At 29.2% G+C, this 23,024-nt stretch overlaps 1 protein-coding gene across 2 annotated transcripts in view; it reads right to left on the reverse strand.

The window, feature by feature from the left end:
* Positions 1-23,024, reverse strand: part of hob (bridge-like lipid transfer protein family member hobbit) — a 155,046-nt gene that overhangs the window by 112,778 nt on the left and 19,244 nt on the right. For both annotated transcript variants that reach the window (XM_085813453.1, XM_035368583.2), the window contains exons 5-16: positions 22,133-22,251; positions 16,606-16,666; positions 15,680-15,781; positions 14,837-14,882; positions 11,137-11,279; positions 10,000-10,058; positions 9,750-9,918; positions 4,285-4,427; positions 4,040-4,194; positions 2,532-2,580; positions 1,058-1,181; positions 519-878 (exon numbers count right to left, since the gene is read on the reverse strand). In XM_085813453.1, the coding sequence (XP_085669579.1) occupies positions 519-878; positions 1,058-1,181; positions 2,532-2,580; positions 4,040-4,194; positions 4,285-4,427; positions 9,750-9,918; positions 10,000-10,058; positions 11,137-11,279; positions 14,837-14,882; positions 15,680-15,781; positions 16,606-16,666; positions 22,133-22,251 (1,530 nt within the window). The remainder of the gene's footprint in view (positions 1-518; positions 879-1,057; positions 1,182-2,531; positions 2,581-4,039; positions 4,195-4,284; positions 4,428-9,749; positions 9,919-9,999; positions 10,059-11,136; positions 11,280-14,836; positions 14,883-15,679; positions 15,782-16,605; positions 16,667-22,132; positions 22,252-23,024) is intronic.

Consider the following 23,024-nt stretch of genomic DNA (forward strand, 5'->3'; position numbering starts at 1 on the left):
CAATCTGTTTATCATATACATTTTTAATTGTGTGTTTCAAAACATGATTTAACAACAATATTGATAAACTAAAAATATTACAGCAAGACAAAAATCTATTAACAAACTTCCTAGTATCACAGATTTAAAAATGTTTGGACTTTATCATTTTTGTTCTAAACCCTCCAACTATATCAAAGCATTCTGATATACTACAGAAGATTGCCTTCTAAAATGGCATTATTTTCTATGTTTAACGTTATTATGAGATACATGTGGACAATCAATTTGACTGCTTAGAAAGGGTGTCTGGTTACTTCTGAAAAGTTCTTAAACATTATGGTTTTACCTCCCCCTCCATGAAGCACATATTTTCTTTACTCCCTGCATTAAACAGAAAAAAAAAACAAAGGCAGACTAAAAAAATATCCCCCGCCCACATCATTAATTCAAGGATTCTTTGTTACATATCTGAAAAGGGAAAATCTGATTTATTTTATAAACATTTTAAATAATTGTATAAAAATAAAAAAGCATACCTGAATAACAGAATTCAGCATTCCAAGTTTGAATCCTTGAATTGCCATTTTTAACTTTTCTGTAGAAGAATTTAAATTTAATGTATCTGCTCTTATCACAATACCATTTCTACATTCATTAAAAGCAAACAAGTTCAATCCAGTAAAACTAAGATCAACAGAAAGTGATTTTCCGACTGATTTTTTATTTTTATTAACAAATGATGAATTCTGCAATTTGTGAGCAGATATATCACTTGAAAAACTGTTCTTTACAAATTTTAAAAGATACATGACTAGATGAGAGAAACTAGGACTCCACTGTAGTTGACAACCATCAAACATACAATCACAACATTGGTCGGTTTGACTGGATCTGGCCTAATAAAATATATTTAAAGTAAGTTACATGCTTAATAAATATAATGGGCTAATAAAATAAAATTAAAATATAAGTTATAAAATATGCTAAAAAGTTTTCTAAGTTACAGACTTTTTTCAAATTATATTATTTAATTTACATTAAATATAAAAAATATATACTAATTTAAAATAGATACCTTTAATAGTAACACTCCTATTGAAATAGGTATATTATAAAAGTGGTATCGTTTTAACATTCCAAAATCTGCAAATTTTGTATCTCCAAGTTTAAAGTACAAAGTTTCTAACAGAAATTCTAAGCTAGAAAGTAAACATATATGAATTAATACAGCTTTGATGAAAAAAAAATACTTTAAAACAAAACCTACCCACCCTTCCCACTGTGTTAAGTATTTCAAAAATATTTAACCACATATATCAGTTTTATTTAAAAAAAATAACTTCACAAAATTTTTGGTATTACAGATTAGTTCTACACCTGAGTGCTGGTTCATATAATTACAAATGGCATGCACAAAATTTAGCAACAGTATATCAATACACAAAATTTAATAATAAATTGATTAATCATAATAATCTAACTAACAAAAAGAAAAGAAAAAGAATTTGCTCATGTTGAATTTCTAATCTTTTAAAATGGTCAAGTTGTTATCCTCAACATTATCAGTATGCAGAGGCACACAAGACATTTGGAGGGGGGGATTAACATGCATCCAAAAGGGCTCTTTTGAAGTTTTAAAAGATGATTCAAATAGAATAGTGAAAAACATTATAGGCTACCAGATGAATATATGTTTAGACTAACATGGGAACATTATATATCTTCTGAATATTTAAAAAGTGAAAAAAATATATAGTATAATTCTATAAAAATATTTAATGTTTTTAATTAGATATATCATGCATTGTTATTAAAATCAATCAGATTAAAAAGTAAAAAAATTAATATTTTTAATTGCTTTTAAATAGCTTAGTTTGCTAATCAATAATAAACAGATTCCATTTGAAAGAAAAATATCTTACATTTTGCCAAATGGCAACAGACTCATATGAAAAGTGAAACAATGCATATCCAATAGATGACATGTAAAATAAATCATTGCAAAATTTTGTTTCAAGACTAACAGCCTTTTCAGGCTTTTAAAAAAAAGGGTAAAATTTTCTTGAATAAAATACAGGAAAGTTACCCAATTCTGTCTTTCATTCACTCTGTTGAAATGCAAAATTGTCACACAATTTTATTCACATTTATAATTAGCATTTAGAATTATGTAATTAAAATTATATGCAAAATTAAAAATTACTGCATATAGTTTTAATTAAATACTTTGTTAGCATTTTCAATTCTTTTAATATCCTCCCTTTTTTCATATATTTAGAGAATACTCAAGGTGACTAACAGTAAGTAACTTTACCAATATTTACATTTTTAATGAAATATCTATTGTCTGCATAATTCATGTAGCTTAATTGTCAAAAAAAGCTCCAGAAATATTACTAATAAATACTAAGTATGATACTGTTATGAATCTCACTTTCATATTTCACATTTTCCCATTAAATTTGAAAATAACAAAATAATATAATGTAATATAAAAAAAATTTTAAAATTAATATATTTCAAAATAAAAATGTAAATTATATTTTTACCTAGAACCTCCATTCAAAGACAAGTTTTGAGAAGTATTGCTTTCATGTCCTAAAACACAGGAAAAGAGGCATAAGATTTCACTTATTTCACTAACCAAAGATATCATATTGGGTTGTCTGAAAAGTTCATGCCAATTTTGAAGGAAAAATTGAAATGCAGGAGATTTAAATTTTAGTATATATTTATTAAATTATATAGGTGCTTTTCTGTTCTTATAACGTTGGCAACTTGAAAATTCCATCCTTCCAGAACTTCTCAGGTTTTTCAGTGAAAAACTTTTCTATGTGATTTTTTATCTCAACCAAACAGTTGAAACTTTTGCTATTAAGGTAATTTTGTAATAATCAAAAGAAGTGGAAATTAAAAGGCATGAGTTCTGGCGAATATGGTGATGGGGTAGATCATCACAACCAAGCTCCAACAACTTTTGCCGAGTATCAAAGACACATAAGCCACACATCATCCTGATGAAACAATATGCCCTTCTGATTTGCTATTTCTGAACATTTCTGTTCAAGTGTTGTTTTTAACTCGTCTAACTGGGAAAAATACTTCTCTGAATTTATCATCTTGTTGTTTGGTAAATGCTCATAATACAGGATCCCTTTCCAATCCCACCAGAGACATAGCATGACCTTCTTTTGATGAAGACTGACTTTGGGGGTGGCTAAAGGTGGTTCATTCTGATCCATTTTTCATTACCCATCACTACCTGCTTCAAAAATTGGGTCTTCTCATTGTGTTTATAGAGTGCAAATGGAAATGTGATCTATCGGATTCCTCTCCATTTCGTGAATGGGATCTATCAGATGTCTCTCCATGGGGAACACATACATCAAAATGGTTTATGTAGCCAAGATCCACAAATCTAATCTTCATCTGTAGTGAAGATATCTGTAGTGTTTAATCTGATCTTCATCTGCAGTGAAGGGCATACCCAAGCATTCTTGATCTTTAAGGTTGAAATCACGAGCTTTCAACCTAGCATACCACTTCTGCACATTTCTTTCAGCTGCAGCACCTTCACAATAAAAAGTTCATACTTTGTTTGATCTCTTGTGTGGCATTTTTGTCTTTTCAGTCGAAGAAAAGCATTAAATTCCTAAAATGCACTTCCACTTTTCTTCCCTATTCAAAGGCATATAAAAGTGACAAAAATTAATGTATCATAACCAAAATTTTTTCCAAATGTGCCTGCCAAATATTTTAAATTATTCCAAATACATATTTTATTATATGTATGCATGTCATTTGTTTTTCAATCGTGTCAATACATTCAGACCTGTCCACCTACCAAAAATGAGCCGGAACTTTACTGACAGCCCAATACATACTTCTAATTTATAAAACAAAAGGCAGAAGGAAATTTTTATGTTAATATTTTATGTATATGCAATTAATTTTAAATAGTATTATATATTTCATAAATGTGACAAAACCAGATTAACAACATTCAAAACTAAAGGATTCAAAAAAAATACAGAAGGTTAAGTAATAATCTACTTACTGTTAAAAATATAATGTTCTAAAGAACTCTGTCCATTCATTAATCCAAAACTAAAAGTTTCACAATCGGGAATCTTAAATGAGATACATACATCTTCAACATCTGCTGTAGTTTTAATTTTATATCCATATAATAATTCTTTAACAGTTACTTTTCTGAAATGAAAGAAGAAATTTAAAATATTACAGATTTTTTTATGTGATACAGTAGATAACAAAACAACAAAATAAGTGAAAACAAATTACCTTTTGAAGTTTGGTTCAGATTTAAACTGCATATTTTGATTACTGACCATCATAGTACTTAAAAAGTACTGCAGAATTTCTTTCTGATACAATATATGCAACAAAGAAAGGCTAAATTTAGCATCTACCAGTTTGTCAATTACCTGAAATTTTTTTTAAATATTGAAAGATGCTTATACACAGCAATAACACAAGCATTTAAATTCAAGAAAGTATACTTAAAATAGAACAATAATATACTTCACTAATAATATGATAGATAGTAACAACTTAGGTCTGACTTCAGTTCATTGTACATTGTTAACAAAACCTTGAGACATTTTAATTTTGATACTATAATCTACAATTTTAAACTAAAAGGCAAATCTATATCATTATTTTATTTTGTATCTATATCATTATTTTATTTTGTATAATATGAGAAATTTTTACATTTAAAAACTGAAAGTGCACAACAAATAGTATTTTTAAAAAAGGCTGGGAATGAGAGATTTCAACATAACATTCAAAGCAAAAAATTTTCTATGCATTAAATTTGTTTTGCATTTACATATATATATGTAAAATATAAAAAATAGGACAGCTTTGCTCTTTGAGAACCAGCAACCTTTAATTAACTTTCTGCAGTTTAGGATCTTTCCCCTAGAACAGTTCTTTCCAGAACATTCGCGCCTATTACGAAACCACTAGTATAAATAATGAGCTTGCGCCATTTTGACACACAACAACAGAAGCTCTTACTGCGCTACGACACATCGCTTCTGTTTTTCTTTGTTCAAAGTATGACACAGTAAATTTAAAGTAGTACTATTTAGTAACGAATATTGATTGGCTTCTGAAATTGAAATAAAGATATGGAATAGTAAAAAGTGAAATCCTGTGTCATCTTTGGATACCGCCTTAATACTCAGCCATCACAATGCCAAGCTTCATCATGATTGTTGGAAAATATCACATATATATACAACAGACATTTTCCACAAATACCATCAGCACAAATAATTTTAATGACTACATCTATCACATCTATTTTGGGAAAACCAGATCACAGTAGTCACTAAATATAAATTACTACTTTGCATGAATATTTTTACACGAGTTTAAGTTGTATCTTTCCAAAGCATACATATATGTTAATCTTCTTCTTAATTTATAAAGAAGAGAAATTTATCACTAAATAATGGACAGCTTTCTTTGAGCTAAAAGGGAAGAAAATTACCTCTTAATATCTTTACAAAAAAATTTAGTGCAAGCCCATCAGATTTAAAATCCTGACTATATGGCAGTGAGCTAATCAGAATAGTTTCAAATTTTAGAACCTTTTTTCAAACATATAATTAAGCAAATAGGAGATTTGTAACTCCATTATAAAGTACAGATAGAATTTGAATCAAACTAAAACTGTTGCCAAACAATGTGTTTTAGTGCCAATAATGGATAAGCATGATTTAACACTTCAGTTTCATGTTAGCTCAATTAATTCTTGTTAAGTTGGTTTAATTTTGCTAAAAAATGACATAATTTTGTTTTATCTGTCTTTCAATCGAATTTAGAAAAAATTATTATAATTAGGGACATGTCTTCAACAGAACAGCATGCAGAGTATTTTCAAATTTATAAAACTAAAGAAAGTTTAATTTACATGAAAATGTATAAATACTGTCTGTGCAACATGCAAAATTATAACAAGTGATATGAGATTTTTATATGTTATGTTTGTAACTTGTATATGTTTGATTAATGAAATAAAGATCAATCTGTTGTTTCAAACTTTTTCTGGAATAACTGGCATGAGTTTGGCAAGATCTTGACCAATTTTTGTGGTTGCCGGAATTTTGTTATCAAATATGTTTCATTTTAAATGTTTATGTCAAGAATGCCCTTATTTCTTTCAAAATCTCACATAATTTATATGTAGGCATTTGACATTCAAGCTGATAACAAATAAAATGCCTCTTTTTATAATTTTAGACTGAAAATGTTTTCTTCTATTCATTTGGCTTTTCTGACATGAATTACAATTTTTACACATTCACTTATCCAGAATTTTTGTGCATCCAGAATTTGCCATTTTCAGAGCTTTCTGGACAGTTCAGCTTTTACTGTAATTTGTAATTTTGAACAACATCTGATATTTAAGCCATTATACCTAAACAATCTAAACTTCAAAAATTTTTTTACTTCCGGCATTGGATGTTGCTGGTGAACACAATATGGCAATATGCTTAGCAATATTACTCAAACTCAATGCATATAAATGAACAATCTGTTGTCAAAACAAAAACTTTTTAAATATGAACAAACAGATCACTGCATCTCTTTACATTAACTGTATTCTTATTGTATTATCTTGCTTATAACAATTCTAGAAAATAATACATGATTTTAGTAATCCAGCTAACAGAAAAAATATTGTTATGAATTCTGTGTATATGTAAATAATTTTAGTAAAATTGTATGTAAAATTGTAGTACATTTTGTATAATGGAACATGAAATGCCTCAAGAGACAAAGCTCGGCCATAAAAATATGATTACAAGAGAAAGTCTATTTAATATTCGCTATCTCGCTGAATTGGTGAGATATAGTCAAGGTAGCAATAGTTTGGACAACTAATTTTTGTCGCCAAAAGTCTCCAAACTTGGTGACATTTTGGTCCAATCCCTGTGTAATTGGTACTGTAATATATTCCTATATGTAAATATAACTGCATTCAGCCCTTATATACAACGTTAACAACATATGTTTTGTGTTAATTTCGAGAAATAAAAGGTACTAGAGATTTCTTGGTTGTCAGGGGAAAAGTATACAGCATCAGTTCTCTGTTTTTAGTTTAGAGTTGACTTTAGAGTACTGAGAGATCTCCATACGAGTTTTGCTCTTTGGATGCTTTGTGTTTCACATTATTAGTAGTTTGAAGTGAAACTCCTGTTATACTGAGAAGAGCTGTACAAGTAATTTGTGGAAGGTCTTAAACTGTAAAGTGTTTTTTTAGTGAAAATAAATTTTATCAAGCTATCATCGGTTCTGTGTGCATTCAGTCCATTACAGATCTATACTCATGGAACAATATAATGCTTCCTGAATTACTTTCTAGGAGAAGAGTCCTAGAAAGTGATTCAGGAAATATGAAACAAGAGCACTGTAATTCATAGAGCCATCTTCCAAAAATATAAATTTGATTAAATTAATGTAGGACAGAAGAAAGCCCTGACCTAAATACGATGTGTTATTTTACTTATTATAAGCCATGAATTACTCTTTTATTCAGTCAATTTTATTGTGATTGACAGAAGTTTATGTTAGATTTTTCGTCGGTAATTTCATTAGAATCTTGTTTAAGTCTACTGCTATACAACACTGAAGTTTTGATCAACTTCCTTAACATGTTCACAGCAGAAGATATCTGTGAAATTATAATTCAAATTGCAAAAATTTACTTTTCCTGAATCTAGTAAGTCATTAATTAAAATTATGTTACCAATGAAACCTTGGATTGTCATCTTGTAATAATGATTCCTTTCCTTAAAAATAAAAAATTAATTTTAAAATATTTTATTAATTTAATAAAACACTGAATACTAAATGTGCAGTCACTGGCATTCATTAAGGTTATAGTCAGCTAATAACATTTGTATTCTACTAATGAATTTCTGAAAAGAATTATAAAAAAAAATAATCTGTTCCTCGTGGGATCTTCCATATGATTTTGATTCTTGATCAACTTTGTATGCCTAATAATGGCCTAAACAATAGCATCTGAAAATCTTATCCAAGAATTAAATGGCAGCAAACAGATGAACACTCAAACATTAAATCTTAAAAAAAAATCTTTGCTAATTTCATAAAAAGCAGCATTTTACATAGCAGATTCTTAGAAAGCAAATCCTACTTAAATAATTAAAAAGATGTATAAGAAATTAGAAATGAAGATTCATTCATTTCATCAATTAAAAATTACCATAAATTTATATTCTACATAAAAAATTCATGAAATTGTGAAGATCACAACAAATATAATACAAAATTTTGGCTTTTTATGATGATTATTATAACTATTAACTGAATCATCCAAACTCCACGCACTGAACAACTCTTCCTCTATGCAAGGGTAACAATAATTCTCTTCACTGTAAGCAAATAATAGATGCAAAATACAAATAATGTGTTTTTGTATGTGTCATCAATTTAAATCTGGTAAGATGGCAAATAATGTGTCATCGATTTAAATCTGGTAAGATGGCATGCAGAAATTATACAATTAAAAATATGAAACCGTAATTTATGAAATAAAGAGCAATTATGATGTAAAGGGTATCAAAATTTACAAAATAAAAAAAGCTTAATATTTATCTGTTTACTTTAGTAAACATTTCTTTCAGTGTAAGTTGTTTAAGTTGCTTCCTTTTTGTGCTAATATTTTCTCTTTAATTCTATAAACAGACATAATTTCTTGTTCAGTTACAAAGTTTCGCTGTTCATGTCCTGTAATTGCTGTGTTGAGAATACCAACTAACTTGTCAAACAAAATTTTTTCGTTTTCAATAACGTTCTCTGTTACTTTCTTCACTATCAGAAGCACGCATGGGTAAAAGCTTTACTGGGTTTACACACATGCGTAGCAGAAGCGCGCATCAAACGCGCATGCGTAAACGCATTATGCACTTGCGTATGTTTGTGGCTTTGAGGTCCAGATTATAGATCATTTCGGATAATGGACGTCTGGATTATGGACTTTGTACTGTATAATGAATTAGTCCATGAAACAGCATTTACCTGCTTCTTTAAAGTCTAATATATTTCAGAATCTGCAATCAGCAACAGAAATTCATGGCAATTATTTTTTGAAATTCTCCTTGGTTATAGCAATATGTTCAATACATTCCAAAAAAACCATTCAGAAGAAAACAAACAAGAGCACAAATGAAATTTACATTCACCATAATACTGCACATCTTCAAACATTTTAGACTAGAACTCATGTGACCAATAAAGTAAGATAGAAAGTTCTCTATCCATTGTACAGATCTGATCTGCAGATTGTATAGACCAATGCATTGTATCCATTGTATATACCTGATCTTCAGATTCAGATTTCCATTTTTGTGGTCCAGTGAAGAACTATGGTGATAATGATTTTCTGATGAAACAAAGTGAAAATGGGTTTAAAAAAGCAGACAAAACAATGCAGGTTTGAATTTCTCCAGAGAATTTGAGGATTCCGTGATGGTGTAACTCCACTGCTTGTAATAGAGACTACATTGAATAATGAGGACCTTCATACAGAGGGTAAAATTACCCTAACAAAATGTGGAGTTTGGATGATTTATGTCAATTAAAAAATTGGGCTGATTTTTTTGCTTTGCTTTTGATACAACTCTCATATTTTATTTGAATCTCCTTAAATATATTGAATCTGAATTTAAAAGCAAAATTTTAAACAAGGAAAAGGAATTATAGCATACATTAATTTCCAAGGCCAATTTTAATAAATGTCCAATTTGAATGTGATCACTAGCAGCAGAAACTTCTTTTACTTCAAGCTGAGACACAATATTCGGAAGCTTTGCATCCTCCAGGAAGTCACCGACTTCCAGGTGTAGAGCAATTAGTTTAATTCCAAATGTAAATGTCCTAATATTCATAAATATAAAATTAAAATGATATTTTAATTAAACATAATTAAAAAATTAAAAAGGGAATTAAAAACTTTACCTGTGTCCACCTTCCATCATTACTTTCACAGAAAATAAATCAACAGAAACATCAGAAATCTATAAAATACAGTAATTCGATTCAATATCTTAAAATCAAATGCATGTTCAATTAATTTAAAAAAACTCTAGAGCTGCAGTTCTCAACCTTTTGACTGACGAATACCACCTAAACAAAAATTGAAAAACTGTAGTATCACCACTACATTTTACAATGATTACTTTTCAATTTCTCAATAGAAATATTAAAAAAACATTTTCCCCATTTTCACAAACTATTGGTTATTTGTATTAAATATGCACACATTAAAAATATTAGATTAAAAATTGGTTACCATTTTAATTATCAAAATTTAAGTTACAATATTTTAATTTTAAAATTTAGTTTGAAATTTGGGCCTGTTTAAGAGAGATTATTTTCTTTATGTCTGTTCTTATTTCATTTAGCTTTAACCTTGAATTAGGATTCACTTTTAATTTTTTTCTGTATTTACTTTACAAATGAAGCATGGAAAAAAATCTTTGTTCACAGAAACCAGTTGTGCAAAAAGGTAATAAAAATGTAATAGCTTCATTTGAAATGCCTTTAACTTCTTTCTTGGGGGTTGGGGGGTTCAGCTAAAATTTAACAAGTGTGTTATTTTTGAAATCTTCAGTTAGAGTTCGATCACAGGAAATTTCTATCAATTGTTCTTTTTCTTCTCGAGATTTTTGAATTTAATAGTTAAAAATAGTTTGTTTCTTTGTGTACCACCTATTTTTCTCTTGTGTACCACCGGTTGAGAATCGCTGCTCCAGAATATTCAATCAATAATTATCAAAATCTTTTGGTACTTCAAATTCTGACATCATCATCATCTGAATTCAACACCAAAAATTTGATGCATCTTTTCACTTAGATATAATCAAATCACTTCACATAATTTTTTTGCCTTAAACTTCTAAAATTTTAAATGAAAATCCTAATATTTCAAGTACTAATGCTACAAAACAAGTGGCTTTGCCTTACAGAAAATACCCACCCAATAGGCAAATTATCTTCTGATTATATCCTATGCTGCAGCTAAATAAATTTAGGTTAAGAACTCTGTCCTGAGAATGAAAATATACAGTTTTGAAAATCAGGAAATGACATTACCTGTGGAACATTTCTGAATTTCCTTTTTAAATCATTTGAAGACACAGATCCCTCATCACACACTTTTGTTTCTTCATCAGATTGTTGTTTCTGAGTTTGTAAATTATTTGTTGCATAATTTTTAAACTTAAGCAGAGAAAAACCTTTTGAGAAGAACAAAAAATATTAATGCTATGGACTATTATGAAAAAAATATGAAGTAGAAACAATATTTTATAGAGTAAAGAAGAAGAATTATATATGCTAATTATAAAGTTTAATAATATAAAAAATTTAAACTCATCATTTCTAAATATTATTAATCATACATTAATGCATCATCACATTTTAATAGCATACTAAATGCAAGTTTAAAAAAGGTGAGTAAGTTGCATACAAAGAGATTAAAATAAGACTGTTTTTGAATTTATAAAATCTGAATGCAAACTAACAGAATTAAAAAATCAATTTATTACTACATAAGAATTGTTGTTGAAAGTTTATTATTAGCACTAAGTGCAATAAAAAATGTAACAACATTCCTTTTACAGAGCATTTTATATATTTATAAATTAAAAAATCAATGGCATTTTCTTTAAGGTAGATCTTTTGAGAAATTGCATACTGCTCGAGAATACTACTTCAAATCTTCATAGCACTCTTCAAATGCCTAAAGCAGAATCACTTTTAACTGGCTAACCATAATTTCAAAATAATAGCTCTTCAAATGAATTTTTAGTCTGGGGAAAATTAAAAATAATCATACAGATTCAGATTTGAAGAATCTGAATCTGTATGATTATTTTTAGAATCACTTGAGAAGAATTTTTAGAATCACTTGAGATTGAGAAGGCAGCAGAATCACTAAACCACCTTTCCAACTCATAACTTTAGTAATGAAAAACATTACATGACCAGAGTTCTTAATATGGTGCAGCAAACAAAAGCCTCTGAATTCTTGGCCACATACAAATTATTGAGAGCCATTCAAGAATCTCATAATAGTAACACTTCTTCACAATTTGTTTGAGGCATGAATTCATTGTAAATAAGTCTGCAACTTAAAAAAAAAAATACATAAATATTGATATGATTTTAGATCTTTCCCTCCCCCCCTGGGGCTTATGGAAAGGAGTAACCCTTTCCTGGCTCAAATCACATTCAAAATTCTGAGTTAACACTTTCTTGGAGAAATTTCTCTCAGTTTGGATATACTCCAGAAGATTCGAAGACACGTTATTTTCTAATTGTTCTCTCTACTCAAATATGCATATAACCCTTGTATTTGAAATAATCAACTAAATAAACGATTCTCTGGTCGAATGTAAAGTTTTCTTGCTATGAATCTGGCACACATTTTCCACCTCAGTTTTTGAGTTACAAAATATTTAAATTTAATTCATTAGTAATCATCATCACTCTCAGTTTCTGACAAAACTTCTTATTCACAGCCTTCATATTAAACAGGTTTATGGATATCTAAAAGTTTTGTGTCACTTGAAAATCTGTACCCTTGCTGAAGCATTATGTGCCTGTTTGCCTTTTCAAAAGCTTCAGTACCCCTAAGTTTCACGAAAAAATTGTATGATACAATGCTGTTAAAAGTCTGATGTTTATTTGTAATTACATTAGACCATTAGGTGGAGAGTGTGCCATAATATATGGTATTTGACATTAATTCAGAGTTTCAGGCTGATTATGATAACTTCTCAATTTGTAAGTTTTCAAACCCCAAAATTAGAATTTGCTCTGGGAATTAGTGACAACAGTGAAAAAAGAACAGGTGTACTCCAAACTTCATTCTATAATGTCATTATGAAAAACTAGGAGGTGCTCATACTTAAACCTCAAAGTTTTTGGAAAAGGTATTTTTAAGTTTTCAAACCCCAAAATTAGAATTTGCTCTGGGAATTAGTGACAACAGTGAAAAAAGAACAGGTGTACTCCAAACTTCAATCTATAATGTGGAGTTTTTGGAAGGTATGGGCTACATGGTGGTGCCATTTCAAAAGAATTCCAGATTCATTTTAACTTGCTTTATAATGCATGATTCAGGTTATTCAACTATTTATAATAAGTTTCTGATGTAAAATACGTCAATGCTTAGTTAGATATTCTAAATGTTATGGTCTTTGGGTAATTTCATTTTGCACTTTTCTTATATTTTTATACTAGGAACATCCTGAAAGAAATTTTCACAATTCAAGTTTCATGAATTCAATAAATTTCATTTACTGCTGAAAAGCACTTTCCTTGGTAAAGACTAAAAATTAGAACTTGGAAACTTTAGTGATGTATTAGAAGACTATGAGATGTGATGAAAAATTGAGAGAACTGCAATATTGTAAATAACAAGATTTAAAATTATGGGGTTGAGTCTAAAATAAATAATAATAAAAGCTTTATAGAATTAAACTATTACATCCCAATTAAATGTTGTTACAATCTAATTTGGCAAATCTTGTTCATCCCAAACATCTACCAAAGTCTTCATGTATTTACAGCCATGCCAGCTCATACATCAAGATACATTGTTCATATGACCTTCTTTCATTCACCTACAACCCAATGATGGAAATTTTTAATTATTTTGAATGATACACACAGACATAATCAATGGCTTCCGATCTATTCTCAAATTTAAATCATCAGTAATTCATTTGGTTGCCTCAGATTCCTTTGGCAACCTGCACTGATCTTCACTAGTTTAATTTATAAGTTTCTTGAACTCACCAGTGTGATAGCCAGTTTCAAACTTTTAATTACATTTTACTTCATAATAAAGTTGCTTACAGCATACAGGACAGAGTATATCTATTTGAGCAGAAATTTTAATGACTATGCTTGTAGGCACAAATTATCAAATCTATTCAAATGGACTCAAACCGTTTTGCACCCTCACTTAACTTTTTCCTGGGGACTGGGAAACATATATTCATTCCTGGAGGCTGGAAAATTTATGTTCCACACATTCACTAAAAAAATTAGTTTACCAAGAAGATTTAAAATTTCCTACTTAATATAGAGTAAGAAATGGCAGATCCTGTTGATTTGTTTTTCTTTTCCCTACTGACTTAATAGTTGATTAAATGGCTTAGATACATAATAATTATTCTCTATATCCCAGATGAAAAGATGAACAGAAAACATAATATTAACATTTTGATGGCTTCACTTTTTTATACCATTAGTCACATACATCTAGGTTATATAGATGAGTCCATAGATATGGTAACCAATGACTGCTTATATAATGTAGAAATACATTTATAAATGCACATGCATGTTCACATTGTAGTATGTTTTTAGAAGAGACACCAACTATGATTTAAGTGCTTTCTAAATTTTGATATTATTAAATACCCTAAGATATAAAAGTTTACTAAATTATATATTAAAAAGTTAAAGAAATAAATCATAAAGAATCACTTTATAATCTATATTGACATTTTCATCAATATTTTTAAAGAAATAGAAATTCATCATTAAAATTAATAAAAATTCCTTTTATCCTTTAAGTATGGCTACAGGGATTACAGCTCTAGAATATCACAGAAATAAATATTTAGCCCATTTTTAAATGTTAAAAGCTTATTTTTATTGTGCTAGAAGAAATCTCTAATAGCTAACATGTACTCACAAAATAAAAATGCATATTAAATAAAAGTGTTCATAGTTTCATAGTAAAAACACACAGAAAAAATGTTAGAATTAATTTTACCTTCATATAGCATCAGTTCAGGTTCTCCTACTTTAGCACATACAGACTGAAAACAGATCAGAATATATATATATATATATATATCAATCTTTTTTATAAATTATAGCAATTTTTTAATTTAATTACTTTCATACAAAGAAATCAAATCTTTTAAGAAATGATAAAATAAAATTTAAAGGGAACTGATAATACTAGTTTCAGTCATATGGAATTTAAAAAGCATCAAGTTACATTCTTGTTACTAAAGATTTCATAGCTGAATGCATTTCAGAAGTAAGCCCATCATATATTATATTCTATCCACAACTCAAAACCCTTGTATCACTATTACTGATTAACAATGTTTTTATTATAAGGGATATTTTTAGTGGTTTTTATGATTCTTAATTATTTATTGTGTGGCTCAACAGCACTTTTTGAAGAAAAAAAAAATTAGTCATATGCATAAATGATACCTGATGGGAAAATTTAGAAGCGAAACCTAAAGTTAATCTGAAAAAATGCTACAAATTTTAGTACTGTTATAATTTAAATCTTTGTAATAAAAAATACATAACATAAATAAATGATTTTGCCATAGTTTAATTTAATTGATCACACTTTCTTCGTCCTCTGCCACTGCTGCAAAGTTTATAAAGTTAATATGCAAGCATTTTGTACAGAAAAAAAAGATCTGGCTTATTTATGAAACATACACTAACCTTACTAAAGTTTAATAACTTTTGTTTTCAATTTTGAAAAATACCAACTTATATGGCTACTTAATGTTAATTTTTTACATAATAAGCTATAAAATAATTTACATTACAATGTAAAATAGATGAAAATAAAAACATCTATTACCTGAAATGGGATGACTTTTGAAGAATTTGCTTGAATAATCAAAAAGAGGTTTGATGAAAAATGACAAATACAGGCTTCCGAAGAATGATATTGTTCTTGATCCTGCAAATTTAAATTCAAATCACTAACATAATAATGTTATTTTCAAGAAAAGTGCAAATTAATATATCAAACATCAGGTTTCTGTAACATTAACTAACATTAATTATAATTTTATTTAAAAAAGGAGAGAGAAACTTGGATCTCTTACTAAACTCTAAAATCTTAAAGGCTAACAATGCAATAGTTATGAATATGAAATTTATAATGTGAAAGAATGAGGTATATAAAAGCAATTTTTTAAAAATGAATTTTTAAAAAATAACATTTAATTAAAAAACTCATTTCTTTGTCATATAATTTAGTATATATATTTATTTTTTATGCACTCAAAAATGTTTAAAATAAATATTTTTAAATGAACTATGACTTTTCATTTCCTTTCCCATGGTTTCAGAAATACCAGAACAAAAAATTTAAATTAGGTAGTTTTGAAATATTTAGAATATTTTAGATAAAGAATTAAAAGCAGGATTTTAGAATTAATTTAAAACGTTTTATTAGAATTTTTATTCTAAGAATTTATAAGTCTAAGAATAATTTGACCTTCACAATTTTAGTTTATAATAATTATTTATTATGCTTAGTTGTATTTCTTTTTTTTTTTTCCCCTTGTTTATAATAATTATTTTCATTTTTTTTCTCTCTCTCTCTTTAAATGCATAATGATTTTGACTTGCATCTCATGAAAAGCTTCACTGGTAGATACTAGATACACTCTTTCATTCTTTATCCAATTTTTCCCCTCCTTATTTAATTCAACCCACTTTTATGTGAAATAGCATTAACCTACAAAAGAAGTAACAGAAATTTGATATCATACTTACATGTGGCAGATGTTTAAAAACCTTCACAGAAAAAGATGACACAGCCATGTTGATTTGAAAACTAAAAGAGAATATTGCGGGCCATTTTTAGCTGCATAAAATCTTTTATAATTATGAAAAAATAACGAAAGTATAAAATACTTATTCCTTTTTAATTGTTTAAAACATATTACAATTAATACAGAAAAAGAAATTTTCTAATAATTCATTACAGGAAAACCTTTTCCCTTTCCCTTTCAAAAGATCGAAATAATTTCAAAAAAAGAAAAAAATAATTGCTATATTTAACAACTGACTTTCAATAAAATATCCTTTCAAAATTAGGTGAAAAAAAAACAATTTTCAAGAAAGGAATTAAACAAGATATAATGGGTTCATATGCCAGTAACAAGAAGAATCTTCTACATTAAAATGCAAAAAATGTATAGGCTACTATGTTAGAAATTCTCAAAATATCTCCAATGTTCTTTATTTGAAAATAAAAAGCATAGTTTAGCCTAAATATAATGTTATTTGATGCCACTTTTATTTCAGCAGAAAAGCTTTCAGCAATTCAATACTATTATCTTTTTAAACTGCAACCTATTTCAGATACTGAAATCTTTGCTATTGAAGAAAGCTACATTCAGTTGCTGAAAGTGCATCTGCTAAAATAAAATTGGTGACAATGTTATTTATAATTAATTTTACTTAGCATCACTTTTTTCTCATTTTGTTGGTTTCAAATAAGTCATTTGTCCTTTTTTTCAGATTTTTTTTTAAGCTTTCATTGGTTTTTTTTTTTTTTTTTTTTCTTTTATTATTATTATTATTAACTTTCTTTTAAGCGAAAAATTCTGATTTTTTTATTTCGATTTTTTGCTTTTTATGTTTTTTGTGTGATAGTCATTGACTTTTCACTTTGGCCATTAACTTTTGATACTTTGTCTCTCGTTTCACTTCCAGGAACTTTAATCTTCTTTCAGTCAGAGAGATTTTTTTTTGTGAAATTTGCTTTACATGGTTTCTCACCCTTTTGCAGTGCTGATTTTATGCTTCTCAGTTTTTCCCCTTTTCATTCATTGCATCTTTAGTTTGATGAACCTGTTTTTTACCCCCTTGTTCTTGTTGTTTGAATCCGCATTTTTATCTTTCATCGTATCTCCCGTTTTCAATCGTTTCAATAACCTATGCCTTAAAGTGCAGCAACTCTGGAATCACCTTAATTTTTTAATAGAATGCAAATACAAGGAAATTATTCTTAATTTCATTCATACTTGATCCAAGCAAAGACCTCCTGTCCTTGTTCCAAAAACCTTTCACAAAGTAAATTAGTTTTGCTTCAATCTCTTTTTATAAACATGTGATGAGTTACAGTAGCAATAAGGAGCATGCTTTGCCTCTGCACTATTGCCTACAAATACGGCAATCCTAAGGAGATGTTTGGTAGAAGCACAGACACTGGCTGCACGTGGTTCCTTTTTTGAAGTCTTGAAATAAATAATGAATTTTTGTTGTGTATTATGTCTGAATGAAGTTCTTGATGAATGTTGTGAGAATATCAAATATGCCCGGGATAATTGTGATCAACTCTTTTTATAATGGTGATTTCTGGACATTTTTAAATTAAATTTCTCAAAAGTATGCAAAATTTTGTTTTCAGTGGACCACCAACTTTCAAGATTTCCAAAACAAGAGTTACGAATCGCATTAATTTTAGCCTCTAGACCAGAGGTTGGCAATGCATCACCATGGTGTCCGCACTAAATCATTCTGCTTTGTGCGCAATTTTGCAGTTTTTGGTTTACGTTTATATAATACATACTTAAATTATATATTTTTACATCTATATGTCAAACAGCCACTTTATTGCATAGATACTGCTCAAATTCTGGTTTATAATCAATCAATAAGATGCAACCTTATGGTTTATTATGTGTGAAAGTACATTTTCTCTTGCCACCCCAAACCTATCACAGAATCAGTTACCTATATGTTACTGAATATATTTCTCATCTTCCATCAGATATTGTGTCATTAGTGTGGCATTTTCTCATGAAACCAGACACTACTGACCTTTATACAAAGCTCAAAACTGAATTAATAAACCAGTCAAGAGAATCTTCCCAGCAAGAAATCTGCCAGTCATTTCCCCATCATATGGAGATGAATTAGGCTCTCAAAAACTTTCTGATTTACGTAAAAATATGAAATGCCAAGAAGGATCCTTAAATGTTCTTGATAACTTAATGTTAGAATTATTCCTTCAGCGCTTGCCTTCAACCATTCAGTCTACTTTGGCCACAGTCTCCAGTTTGATTTTATACAAAAAAGTTGGAGAATTTCTGACAGAATCTTGAAAGTAAATTCAACCTGGGGACTTGCACTGTTTTCTATACAGTCAATTGGTCTACTGAAGATAAATTAGAACTAGAAAAAACAAACAATCACATTTCCTTTATGCATGGTCTTTTACTAAATCATGGAGATTGCAATATATGTCACAAAAGAAGCAGTTCCAAAAAGGGAGATTATTCCATTTACTAGTATCGCAGGCATCTGAAAAAGAAATGCAGAGAAGATAAGTGCATCAAACCTTGTTCATGTCAGGGACAGCAAAGAATACAGGTGACTTATTCTTTGCCTCAAATTTCACGTAGCCTGTCTGTTCATGACCAAAGAACAAATATTTCATTCTTGGTCAATACCAACTCTGGCATGTAATTATTCCCTGCAAACAACTCTCAAAAGCAAAATTCTCCCCATCAAACACCATTTGCTGCTAATTCTTCAACTATTTCTATTTGCGGTCAAAAAACATTTTCTTTGGAAACCCAATCAAAGTGCCAGTTTACTTGAACTTTTCTAACATCAAATATTAGTACACCCACTCTTGGAGCAGATTTCCTCCATTTCTTTTAATTGGTGTCTGAGCTACAAAATAAGTGTCTAAAATATTTAGAAGCACAGTTTCAAACTGTACGTTGAGTGAAAAATGCAGATGTTTATTTCAGTAAAAAATGTTTTTAGTGATACACTTTTTCACATTTTTTTTTTTTCCCTCTTATTATATAATTACAAGATCCTAAGCAACTTGTGAAACACAACACTGTTCATTATATTATAACTAAAGGTTCTCTTGTGGTAGTGAAAACTCTTCAGTTAGTTCCAGATCGCTTAAAAAGCAAAACAAGAATTTCAAATTATGATGCAGGTGGGGCATTTGAGGCCTTCCAGAAGCAATTTTCATCCCCACTTCCCATGGTTCAAAAAAGAGAATTTTGAAATGGAGACCAGTAGAAGAATCATACAGATGCCTCTTCAGAAAATATTTTAAGGAAAATACTTAGATTCATATTACTCAAGTGAAAGTCCTGGAGACCCTCCAGGCATGTAGATCATTCACCAGTAAATGAGCCTAATAGATTTTGAATATTCTAAAAAGGAGACAGAAGAGGATAATGAAGATGAAGGTGATATAGCAAAAACAGCCATACCGGGACTATAAAGTGTATAGACAAGTAGATTGGCTGTATGGATAAATAAAATGAATTCAAATTTAATGACATTATAAGGTATTTCTCCCCCCTTCCTAGGGTGCCTTTGTGCTGTAGTGGTTCTGCATGCTGGGCCAGTATTCCAGAGGTCCGTGGTTCAATTCCCGGCGAAAGCGTTTGCTCATTTTTTATCTCTCTTGATTTAAAAAAAAAAAAAATACTAATGTCTCTACAGTGGTGCCCGAACTAAAAAGGTGTTGGATGATGATTCTGCTCACCCAGAATTTTACGTCCAGGAGTCAATCCCCAGGATTTGACGTCCAGGTCAACAGAAGTCCCCTAAAAACTCCAGTCGCCCTTTAAAAGGGGGAGTATATAAAGTATTTCTCCCGCCTTTCCTAGGGTGCCTTCGTAGTGTAGTGGTTCTGCACGCTGCGCGGGTATTCCAGAGGTCCATGGTTCAATTCCCGGCAAAAGCATTTGATCATTTTTCATCTCTGTTGCTTCAAAAAAAATCCTAATGTCTAATCTTTGTAATATTTCTTGAAAAAAATGTAATAGATTTTTTGAAAAAGAAAAATGAAAAAGCTATTATTATTTAAATTAAATCTTTTTAAAATTAATTAATTAAATCTTTTTTAAATATTGCATACATTTCATAATATTATGCAGTCTATTTAAAACCGCTGAAGAGTTTCAAGGCATTCGTGAATTTAATTGTGACTTACAGATGTCATTTTTGGATTAACCCTGTTCTCAGTTAACTATACTAACTTGTGCATTAATTCGCATAATTAATCAAAGGTTCAAGTATATGATGATGATTGTACCAATGAGATGATTTGTAACATTTCAATATACTCTTGAAAATTTAAATTTCATACTACAGTACAAAGTCTTTAATCCAGACGTCCATAATCTGGAATAATCTATAATCCGGACCGCAAAGCTACAAACTTTCTGCCCATGCGTAGCGTTTATGCATGCGCACAATACCTTTACGCATGCGTGTTTAATGTATAACGGACGGTATAAGCTAGGCTAAAATTTACTAATTATCTATTTCAGTTAATGTTGCAGATTGCATTGTTCCTTAATCTTTTAATTGGATCCGGCTTATTATTTTTTGCAGACTGTTAGAGCAATTTTATAAAAAGCAACCCTTGAACTTTCGATTATGTCAAAAAGAGTTTCCGATTCTGGAGCTACCAAAGGATCTACAAAGAGAAAGCATGTTTCGATGTCCATCAAACAAAAAGTGGAATTGCTGCAAAAAATGGATAAAGGCATGAAGAAAGTGACAGAGAGGTTAGTGAAAATGAAAAAATTTCGATTGACAAGTTAGTCAGTATTCTCAGAACAGCAATTACAGGACTTGAACAGCAGAACTTTGTAACTGAACAAGAAATTATGTCTTTTTATAGAATTAAAGAGAAAGTATTAGCACATAAAACGAAGCAACTTAAACAACTTACATTGAAAGAAATGTTTACTAAAGTAAACAAATAAATATTAAGCCTTTTTTTTTTTTTTTTTTTTTTTTGTAAATTTTGATATTTTTTGGATCATAATTGCTCTTTATTCCCTAAATTACGGTTTCATATTTTTAATTTTATAATTTCTGCATGCCATCTTACCAGATTTAAATTGATGATCTATTATCCGGAAAAAAACCCAATCCGGAATCGCCGAAGTCCCGAGGAGTCCAGATTTTGTCCCGAGAAGTCCAGATTATAGAAAGACTTTGTACTGTATCTATTGTTTTTAGTTACTCCCCATTCTACAGAATCTAGGCATTCAATGGCATTTTATACCAAAAACAAGTTAAGTCACAATAACTAAAACTTGCATCTTTTGAAATCCCAGAAAAAAGAAATTCAGATTCTGAAAAAGTTTCAGACAACATAATGAATGGTTTTTAAGGTAAATTATTTGGTTTATTTTCAATTACACTCGTTGATTTTGTAATATGAAAACCATTTCATAATTTCAAAAATTTACGTTCTGGCAAAAACCAAAAATACTTTCAATTTAGAAATATCTTTACTCACCTTGACTGTACACAACAACAATATAAATTGAATTCTTGAAATGAGAAGTGTAAAAGAAATTCTTCATCTGACTTCCCAAGTTGCATTACACTTGCATTTAAAATGTACAATGATACAAACTAAAAATAAATAAATAAACAAATTATATTATGGAAGACCCTAATTTTTTTTAAGAATAATCCATTTTAATACATGATACTGAGTATGACTAAAGTTATACTGGTACGATTACACTATTACATATATAAAGCAGTACAACTAAAGTTTTTGATAAGGTCACATAATTTCTCGTTCAGCTTGTATTTTTAACATTTCAAATACTGCGACTTTATGCTCTGAACTGTGACACTAGTCTGACAGGGTCATGGAAATGCTGCAATTTTTTTGTGAGGTAAACATATCTTGTCCCAAATCACATATGAAAAGAAATGCCTTCGCTTTATATTGATTACAGATTATAAAATGCCACATTAATGATATTTTGAAGGTTACTTAATCTTCCTTTCTGATATGCTCACTGTAGTTTTCATTTGATACTTCCTAAAGTCCTAAATTTGATCAGTAGTTACTCATATTAGAAATCACCTTTTGGTTTGACTTCCTCAACAATTCTTCATATTTTCTGCTTATAGATCTGATTTGTTCTCCTGATGATGTACTTGATTGTTCCGATTCTCAATTGCATGGGAGAAAGGAAGGATAGGAAAACAATTTCAATTCTATCCAACGTTTTCATTTTGATGAGTACCATGAACAAAGTGCGGTTCTTGTTTCGACGTGTACAACCATCAGAAAAATCAGCAATATCCTCAATACTTCCAAACATCATTGTGAAAATCACTACAAAAACTGAACTACTATTATGATAGAAAACATTAGATTTCTCCTGAAT

The sequence above is a fragment of the Stegodyphus dumicola genome, chromosome 3 (assembly GCF_044657685.1).
Source record: "Stegodyphus dumicola isolate Sdum_Otavi_A_Nest chromosome 3, ASM4465768v1".
NCBI lineage: Eukaryota > Metazoa > Arthropoda > Arachnida > Araneae > Eresidae > Stegodyphus > Stegodyphus dumicola.